The sequence below is a fragment of the Anomalospiza imberbis genome, chromosome 4, assembly GCF_031753505.1.
Source record: "Anomalospiza imberbis isolate Cuckoo-Finch-1a 21T00152 chromosome 4, ASM3175350v1, whole genome shotgun sequence".
Taxonomy (NCBI): Eukaryota; Metazoa; Chordata; class Aves; order Passeriformes; family Viduidae; genus Anomalospiza; species Anomalospiza imberbis.
In genome coordinates, this window is record NC_089684.1 from 41358145 (window position 1) to 41368531 (window position 10387).

General features: G+C 43.6%; 1 protein-coding gene across 8 annotated transcripts in view; it reads right to left on the minus strand.

Moving 5' to 3' along the window:
- GAB1 (GRB2 associated binding protein 1) overlaps positions 1-7837 on the minus strand; it is a 97392-nt gene extending 89555 nt beyond the window's left edge. For 2 of the 8 annotated variants that reach the window (XM_068188004.1, XM_068188005.1), the window contains exon 1: positions 7342-7830. In XM_068188004.1, the coding sequence (XP_068044105.1) occupies positions 7342-7413 (72 nt within the window). In that variant the 5' untranslated portion in view covers positions 7414-7830. Of the gene's footprint in view, positions 1-7341 lie in introns of all 8 variants that reach the window. The other 6 variants (XM_068188003.1, XM_068188007.1, XM_068188006.1 and 3 more) reach the window with 6 other exon arrangements.
- Positions 7838-10387: the final 2550 nt, after the last annotated feature.

Below are 10387 nucleotides of genomic sequence, written 5' to 3' on the forward strand. Positions count from 1 at the left end.
AGGAGACAGTCATATACTACATAACATAAGAGTACTTTTTACAACTAAAAGCACTGTGGCATGTTTGAAAGAGCTTCAAAAGTTCATCATGAGAAACAAAACCTTTGTCAACAGCTAGTAGCAAACACAAGCACAAAAAACATACTACGTAACCCTTTACTGGAAGCCAGGGGTGTTTTTCTTTAGGAAAAAAAAAAAGTTCACAAATACAACTAGCATGTCGCATTGAACAATACTTATAACCTAACATTATTTGTGCAACACTGAACACTATTCCTAAAGCAAACAAGCAAGAGAATTCATAAAAGAACCAATGTAAAAGCCTAATCAAGAATCAATAAAGAGGGAATTGAAAATAAACAGTATATTATTGCAGCTGGGAGATGGCAGAATCCTCCCTCCATCCTTCCAAAAAAACAAAAAATAAAGGAAAAAAGAAACAAATACATAGTACTCCTTTAGAGCTAGTTGTTTGTACATATAAGGATCTGAATTCACATTAGACTCCCTAAAATAGCAGCAAATTAACTGTAGTACAATATTCACCTGTACACAATACTCACCTGCCTTGACAAGATTATCCCTTTCTGTGTGATCTTTCTGCCTGCCTTGCTCAAGTAATTTGCAAGACATAAGGTCTGTCCCTCCTAATGAAATACTGCAATGAAATTGCAACAGTTGAACTTGCTTCTATTGGCAATAAAATGATTACTCACTGAAGCACAGAAAACATTAAGGTAATTTTGAAAAGGTCTCCAGAAGTCTGTCACTGCAACACTGCAAAAGTGAGAATAAAAAAATAAGGAGGTGAATCTTAGCTCTATGTCAAAACAAAACTTGCACCTCATCAGTAGTACTCCCCTTCTTGATTTAGGAAAATATTTCACCCAATACAGTTCAGTGGCATCTACTTTTAGACTAGGAAAAGATGAAAGAAGGACTAAAAAAGTATCATACCCAATCAGTAATCTACAACAGAGTAATCTACAACAGAGTAATCTACAACCCACAGGTTTATCCTCTTCCTTAAATTTACTACGTTTTGAATAACTGATGTTCCTTTCACTTGTTTGCCAACAGTTCTATCAAAGTCATCAGTAAAATTTAATGGGGAGTAAATGTTTTCTAAATGTCTGTGGAAGAGTGCCTTTGATTCTAATAATGTGATCCAAAAGTTATGTCAAAATAGACAGAAATAAAACATGCCTCAGAAGTGACCATTATTCCAACCTTTTTAAAACGTAAAGAGGGAGAAAAAATGACGTTAGAAACAGTTCTGTGTGTCACTTCCTTCTCTCTCTAAATAAGGGACTGTTGAATGCCAAGAATTACCTCTCAGCTGAAAGAGTTACCTGCTCTACCAAAGGTTTCCAGAATTGATGCTCATTTTGACAGTCAAGATCTATAGTTTTTTAAGCTAAACTGTCCAATAAAACATTAGTTTCTCAATTCATCCAACTGACATTTCACACAGCTGCTCTGGGCTGATGATTGACTAAAAGGCATGCAAATCAAGCTCATCTGTGTATAACTGGAAATTAAAATCATGTTATTTCAATATTTCCTCTGCTTAGTACGTATGCTACTTATACTTAATTTCAATGCTGCAAGACTCTGTGCACACATGGAGGAGCAGCCACTATGCAGCATCAAGAGAGTAGCAGACACTGATTTATTTTCCCACTTCCTCTCCCCATTGGTTTCTCACTGAACTGTAATCCCCTGTGATTAGCTGCACCAAATCTCATTAACAGACTTATCAAAACACAGAAGCAATACTGAAAAGGTATCCATAAGTTGCTATACATCCAATTGAGAACCACCTTCAATATCATGAAAAGTCAGAATTTGATTGTTCCTTCATTTCTCAGCTACTGTGTTCTCAAATTAGGAGTAATTATTTCACAGATGTTAGGAAAATTTTTTCACATCATTTAACATATTTAGAATATCTGCCTTATTTCATATATCCAGTAGTTCACCTGCACTTCAAGAGGAACAGGACAATTTCTGTTATTTAGGTCTCCAATTTTCCTATCTACACCAAGGAAAAAGCACATTCAAGTGGTTCAAGTACCATCTCACCCCCCCAAGCTCAGAAATGCTTAAATTAATAGTATGATAAACTACATAAAAATTAAAATAACTAGCAAAAGATAATCTTACTATGCACACATTAGACTTCTTAATCTGTTTTATATGCGGGTGCCTGCTCTTACTCTCTGCAACCATCCTCTGGGAGTTCATTCAGAGCACGCACCCACAGGTCAGTCACTAAGAGTGCTGCAGCTTTGGCAGCAAAGTCAACACCAGCTGCTGATGTGCTATCAAAGATGACAAATACTTGTATGATGAGTTCCATGCTCCTCAAGTGAGCCTTACACCTCAATAGCTTGCTCAGGATGTAGCTACAGCCCTAAAGTCATACTCAAGATCATATCAGCATCTTCAGTTGGCACACAAAACAATGCAACTTCCTCCTGTAATCCACAAAAACACTGTGTTTAGTCATGCCGTCAAATTCATCGTTTAGGGTTTACTAACCCATGTTTGAAAGGATCAAAAGTGAAACTCCTGTTTTCTGACCAGTGCACAGCAGAAGGGGAGGGTCAGACTTCCTTCCAGAAGGAAGGTTTCCTGCCTGAACACCAATCTCTGCGAGTTCTTCAGCAACTTCTTGAGTAGCACAAGCACAATCAAGTTCAGAATACAAAAGATGTCACATAATGTTTCTTGATAACACCCATCTGTCTTGAGTTAACTTAACTTGACCCTGTTCCATGGGGACAGCACTGAATGATGTCAGACAAGCTCATCTTAGTTTGGCTTGGTTTTTTCCTGCAAACCAACCAGCTTCTTAAATTTGCTCACTATGCTGATGAAAGATCACCAAAAAAAAAAAAAAAAAAGCTTCACACAAACAGGTGTCTTCCAGAAGAAAGGGCTTTGGTCAGGTACTGCAGCTTTTACCAAATTACAACTAATCTGATGAATATAACATTTCTTAAAATCCTTACATATCTTAGCACATTTAAGTATTACCGAAAAGAGAAGATGCACCTATGTGACTAGTGTCAAAGAGTAACTACCAAACAAAAAACCAGCAAAAGAGTCCACTTCTGTACCGATGCTGTCTGAGCCTCTAGTTTAAACATCGATAACAATTAAGCATCTTGATAATCTGGCACTTCTTTAGTCACTGTCTACAACTGAAAAGATTAGAAAGTAAGAGAATGCTATGTGTAGCCTTGTCTGAATCATATCAGTGCCCCTTACATCCTAGGGAGATCAAGCCCATTTCTCATTTTTAAACTCATTTCTTTAAAATAACTAAATTAACTGTCAATAGGAATAGTCAAATAACCACAGGATTTTTAGCCATACTTACATCAAAATTAAGGTTTCTTAATTTACTTTCAAAAATCATCTTCTGAACTGTAAGAAGATGATGTAAGAATGATGTAAGAATGGGGAAGTCTATTAGATACAGTAAAATCTGAACCAATTTATCCCAAAGTGCTTAGTCTACATAGTATATTTGATGGAGCTTTACCTTTTATCCAATAAAATCTATTTCTAAGTAGGACATATTAGAATGACAGAACAGTTAGGATTGGGAGGGACCTCTGGAAATCATCCAGTCCAAACCCCTGCCTAGGCAGGGTCACCTGCAGCAGGTGACACAGGAACATGTCCAGGTGGGTCCGGAATGTCTCCAGAGAGGGAGAGTCCACGACTTCCATGGGCAGCCTATTCCAGTGCTCTGCCACCCTCAGTGCAAAGAAGTTCTTCCTCATGTTAAGGTGAAACTTCTTGTGTTTTTAGTTTACGGCCATCACTCCTCATCTTGTCACTAAGCAGCACTGAAAGAGTCTGCCAACAACCTCTTGGCATCAGACTTTGAGATATTTATATGCGCTGGTGAGATTCCCTCAGAATACTGGCAATTATTATGCTACATCAGTAGACTTTCAACCATCAATGCTAAGATTCTAATTTAAAGCACATCCAGGTGTCCTACTGAGTACTAGCCTACCCCAGACAAAAGCATAGTCATTCTAGGAGAGAATTTAAGACTTATTCCTATTTCTTCAACTTTTTCTTTCTCGCTTTACCAAGGACAGCTGTGTGTAAATATCTGGTGGTTTCCTAGCATAATGGCAGTAAAAAATCTCTGTGCTGCCACCACAAAGCATCAACTATTTTAACTGGCACACACACAGCAGAACTGCAATGCAGCAGAAAACCACGAAGCTAAGGTTTACTATCACATTTTAAAGGACAGATGGGGAGAAAGGGGCTTTCCAACAACATTTTTTAAAAATAAGAGAACAGAAAAATCACAGCAAGTTGAAGTGAGCACATAAACGTTTGCAAATTTTAAGGCAATGGAACAAGGGAAGAAAGAAAAAAACATACAAGAAAACAGCAGAAGCTGTGAAATTTAGCAATCCTCCATCTCTCTGCTCAAACAAGTTCTTTCATGTACTTGTGAAACCAGAGCACAGGCTGTGGAGAGCTGTGCAGGATTTAGCCTCAACTCCCTTTTCTTTCTCCTCTGCTAAATCCACATCTTGACCTCCCAAAAGCACCAAAAGTTACTTGTACTTTCCTCAGAGATGTACTGCTGGAAACAAGCAATCTATTACCTCAAACTGTTCTGAACAACAGTTTCAGGGAGCTGACAGCAGGTGCCAATGGCTGTCAGAACATTAATTCCATACCAAAACCACATGAACAAGGCATAAGAACAGAACTCCTAAGAGGGGAAACAGACATTCATGGCATTAAGACATACACTCAAGGAAATCTGATTATTCCACCTGCAGGACAGGGTTGGTTGGAGGGTTTTTACTTTTTTTAGCCTCAAAATGAGTATATGCTAGCTTTAATACCTCATCCGACAGTTTCAAACTAAAAATTTAAATCCCTGTGAAACCTCTGTCTGTGTACTAGCCTCGAAGTGCTCCTTTTCACCCCTTCTAGGAACTAAACCATATTTGACAGCAATATCAGACCTTTTATCTCCATTCCCAGATGGTAACCTGGGTTTGCCCCAACATTTGCATGAAAAACTTAATAGAGCGTGAAGTTACAATTTTCCATATATACCTGTGAAAAGTATGCGTTGCAGAAAAGCAGTTACCTATTGAAATCACTTTCCCATCTTTTCATCTGGTGCAGCCCCTTGAAATTCTATCACCATAAAACATAGCTTTGGAAAAGGCAGCTTTCTGCTGTGCCTTCGCTTAAGCATAGAATTATAGGGAGCACAAGCCAACTCTCCAGCCAGTGCACTCAGCTAGAGTTCATTGTCTTAAGTACAACAACTTTTTGTTTGCTCGAAGAAGGCTACCATAATGTCAAGGTCACTTTTAGGTCTTCAAAGGGAGTGTCAGCCTTCAGCCTGCAACAGATCGGGCACTACAGACAAACAGGAGGAATTTTACTTTAAGCCCTTCTTTAAGTGGTGTCTTTCTTTTACACAAGCAAGAATTACGTGTAGGATTTAAACTCATGACCTTATGGCCTACAATGTATGGTGATGTTAAACCAAATCACAGTAATGTAAGCTTGCCATATCATCATCCTGATACTCTGCCTACTCAAAAAGCAGATCCCCCTTTCAAATGAAAATTAAGGCATTACCTCTTTAGGACAGAGAAGCACTTGACCAGTGCTGTAGTCGGGGTTTTCCCCTCAAAGGTTCTTGTGTAATTCCAGTATAGAAATGGAGCTATAAATACACTGAAGGGGCAGCTACATGGAAAATTTTGGCATATTAAGAGACTGATTAATGAGATTGATTTAGGAGGGCAAACTCTGTCCATTTACACACAGCACCCTTCACAGGATTTAGCGTTCGAGTGGAAAATTTCTTAAAAGTCTTTAAAAACATGAATACTGCTCTTAATTCCTCCACACTGGTAAAGAGGTATTCTGTGAATACACACACAGACGTGGAGAATTGGCCAAAAAAACAGTCCATGTCCAATTCAGCAGGGAAGCAGACCCCTGCCACGGCCCATCAGGATGTTCTCTTTCCTTTGCACAAAGAGGATTTTCGACATTGGGAACCAGAGAACGGGCTACCCCAAATATTGTTTTTTAATTTAAATAGAGACTCATTTCACAAATTTCCTGGCATTTAAAAAACCCACCCAAAACAGTTGTTCAAGAAGAGACTGCTAATCACTAACAGACAAAAAAACCATGGTCATGTTAAGATCTGTATTCAGATTCTCAAATAAATCTGAAGCTTTAGCTGCTTAAAAAAGGAAAACACTGGAGGGGAAAAAATGAAGGAGAAGAGAGAAAAGAGAAAAAAAAATAAATAAAGGCCCAACATTTTGTCCCAATTACACAGATGCCGCGAAACAAGCCGGGTGCCACTGGGAAAGGGCTCAGCCAGCAGCGATGACTCCTGGCATCACCCATCTTTCCTACGTGACCTGACAGCCTCCCCGGCGGCCCCGCAGCTCCGCTGTGCCCTGCCATGGAATCTGCCCGCTCAGCAAACGCGCTCCATTTTCTTGCCAGCAGAGCGGTGTCCGCTTCGCCGGAGCCCCTGCGAGCGCAGCCACTACCGAGCAACAGCGGGAACAACTTCGGGAAAGATACAGGCGCTTCTCTCACAACTCCCTCCTCTTTTTTTCCCGGTGCGGAGAGCAAGAGCAGAGCAGAGCTCCCCCCGCCCCAGGGAGAGCGCTCCCGAGGCATCCCCGGCTTAGCCCGGGTATAATCCCGCCGGGAACGGCGCGGAACCGCGGCAGCCCCCACCCTCCCTGGGATCGGGCACCAGCCCCGGGACTGCAAGTGTTTACGTTTAAAAATACATATATACCGAGGCCGGACCCAGAGGGAAGAGGGGAAAACTCCGCCCCCTCCCTCTCCCGACTCCCTCGGAAAGGCGATAAAAGCTGGGTTTAACCATCTGACCGCTCAGCTCCCCTTTTTTAGGCAGAGAAAAGAAAAGAAAAGAAAAGAAAAGAAAAGAAAAGAAAAGAAAAGAAAAGAAAAGAAAAGAAAAGAAAAGAAAAGAAAAGAAAAGAAAAGAAAAGAAAAGAAAAGAAAAGAAAAGAAAAGAAAAAGAAAAATGGGAAAATAAACGCTGAGGAAGCGGCAGGGACGTGGCGTGCAGAAGTCCCGGCTGGAACGGGGAGGCGGAGGGGAGGGCGGCTCGCCCGGGCCCGGCCGGGAGGGACCGCGCGGGGAGGCCGGGCCGGGCCGGGCCAGCGGGAGCAGGAGGCGAGCGCGGAGCTCCAGCGGGAGAGAAGCGGGGCAGGGAGGAAGGGAGAGAGTAAAGGGGAGCGCTGCCCGCGAGTGGGAGAGGGCACTCACGTAGCGTTTCAACTTCTTCTCCGGCGGGGACTTTCGGAGCCAGCCCGAGCAGACCACCTCCCCGCCGCTCATGGCTGCGCCGCTGCCCGCCGGGGCGCTCCCTCCGCCTCCTGCTCCTTCTCTTCCTCAGGCAGCAGACACAGGGAGCCCCGATCGGCGGCGGCAGCACCGCGCCCGGCCCGGCCTCCCGGGGCTCCGGGGCGGGACGGGGCGTAGGGTCTGTGTGTCTGTCTGCCTCGCACAACAGCCCGCCCGAGGGGAGCGGGGCGGCGAGCGGGGCTCAGGCGGGAGGGTCCCCCCTGCCTTCTCCTCCTCGCCGCCGCCGAGTTACACGGACATCGAGAGAGACGACAGGGGCGGCCGCCGCCCCGCCGCAACTTCGGCGTCCCGGGACAGGATCCAGGATCCAGCCACCGCCCCGCGGCGGTGGCGCCTCCCCCGAGCCGCCGGGACCCTCCCGCTGGGCAGGGCCGCGGGGGGCTTCGCTCCCTTCCGCCGGCCCCTCCGAGCTCAGCGCCGGCCGCCGGGACTCCCCGGTCGCTCCTTCTCCTTCTTCCTCCTCCCCCTGCGCCGGGAGGAGGGGATCGGCAGCACGCCTGCCTTCCCTTCCTCGCCTTCCCTTCCGCGGGGAGTGGCGGGGCGGGGGTCTGGCCCCGGGGTTGCGTCCGTTTCCCTGCCGGCCAGTGAGGGAAGGCTTTGCCCTGGAATTCACGGCGCCGTGTCCCCCCCGAGCCCCCTTTCCCCCCTTGCCCCCTTTCCCCCTTGCCCCCGGCGCCGAGCGGCGGTGCCGCCCCAGCCAGCCTCGCCTGCCCCCGCCCAGCGCCGCCCCGAGGGCCGCGGCTCCCCCCGAAACTCCGCCGGAGCCTTTTCAAACAACAAGGGCTTGGAAGCAGGGTGGCAGGCAAGCAGGGACGGCCGGCCGGCGCTTCCAGAGGGATTCTGGGAGCTGTAGGCGGCGGCCGGTGAGAACTGCGGCGGCGCGGCCGGGAGCTGAGGAGACGGCGACGAGGGACGAGCTCGGTCCCCACGGGGAAAACAAATAAACAAAAACCCCGAGCAAGCAAACAAACAAAACGCAACCTAAAGATCCCTATTAAAACTGCATTAAAAATAGCGCGGCCTGAGTAAATTCCTCTTAGCAAGTCTGAAACTGCCGTAGCAAAAAAAGGAAAAAAAATTTTTAGTTGTCCAGGTCGTTCACCATCTCTGTTGTGGGTGCTGTCTTTTCCATTCCGTCAGAAAAGGGTTAAATAAGTAATAAGAAATAAATTAATATATATATATCAATAAATAATATATTATTAAATAAAGAAAAATAATAGTACACTTTTAACAAAAATAATTATAATTTTTAAACAATTTTTTTTTTCAGATTACTAAATGGCAGGTTCTGGAATGGGATCGCTGCTGTGTTGTCTAGCCCCAGTGATCTTCCACTGGAGAGAAATAGTCCCCCTAATGCCTTGGCTGAAGGGAGCCCGATGATGCTACAATTCATCTAGGTATTAGTGTATTAAAAAGTTACAATGCAATGATTGTAGCATATAGGAGCATTCAAAGAAATAACAGGAAAAAATAAAGGAGAAAGGCTGAGGTGTTAAAATCTGTGCATCAATTTCAACATAAATCTTTTCATGATAATTATGACATTATGAAGCATTATTAAGCACTACAAGGAAGATCGTCAAAGAAGATATTTTGCCAAAAGCATTTGAAATACGAAAATAAGTTAATGTCAGCCTTTAGCAATTTTCAAAACACACCAATCCAAGCATTCAAACCATCCTTGCATGAATTTCTGCGCACCATCTTTTCAGCTTCCTCGGCGGGGTTGGTGGAAACAATAAAAAAGTGATTTGGTTGGTAAAAATGAACTCAAATTGTACTCTTAGGTTTAGATTTCAAGCTGGGTTTCAGTGCAACTCTTTTGTTTAAACCACTAATGCCATTGTTTAATAATCTCAACATTTGACATTATCCAAGTGCCAGATAAGACCACAAAATTTTCCAGTGTCCTTTAGAACACGGGAGACAATTTAGTATTTAGAACATGTGGAGTCAGTGTGAACTAACTAAAAATGCCATTGGCACTGGGGCATTGTGACGTGATCCAATGGTTCATTTGAATCCCATTAATTAACCCATGCCTTGAGGGCCAATCAAAGAAAGCTTGTTTTGGCTTAAGCAGTCTCCATGGAGGCACCAACCAAACAAGTTATCTGGTCCAGGGACACAAGATTGTCCCCGAGGTCAAATTTGAAAACATTACATTTGTGTTCTAAAACACGCTGAAACCAGTGTCAGCCTGGACTCCGCTTAAGTTTTCATGTATTTGTTTATCAGTTTTGTGAGGGGGTTTAATTCCTGTCATGTAATGACAAAACATACACTAGGGAAAAAGAGTTAATGTCATAGTGATGAATAGTAAACAATAAAGCTTGCCTTTTAGACTGTACTTTGTTGTTGAGCCTAGTCACAAGCCCCATGACTGGACATAAAATGTTTTTATTGCATTGTGGAATTGAAGAAAACATAATACAGCAAAGCACAATTTCCAAATGTTAAGATGTTGTCTTATGGACTGCTTCTTTTCCTAGTCATGGCAGTGGATTTCCTTTTCTGCTCTTAGCCATTTGAGCTACCCATCCACAGTCCCACCAATGCCTTCACTTACCATCTCAGGAGAGGGCTGCACAGAGCTGTACCTCTCTTTCCAAGTTAGTGCACAGCTAGAAAATCCAAGGATATTAATTTTGTGGATTTCTGTGCATATCCAGCAGTGTTCTGCAGTTCATAACTTAGATACCCTGTAGTAGGGTAAACTGAAACAATTAAGGCTAATGAAATGCTTAAAGAGCACAATATTTAGGTCTGACTCTTAACACCTGCATATTTATATCTGTAAAACTGCCTATGAAGAGAGTGGTGAAATAATTACACTAGTCAGTTCCTCCATGTAGAAAAATTTTTACACTCAGCCAGCTTAGGCTAGGGCATAATTTCCTGAACTTAAGGATAAAAGTCACAAAGACTTCTGTCGAGAACT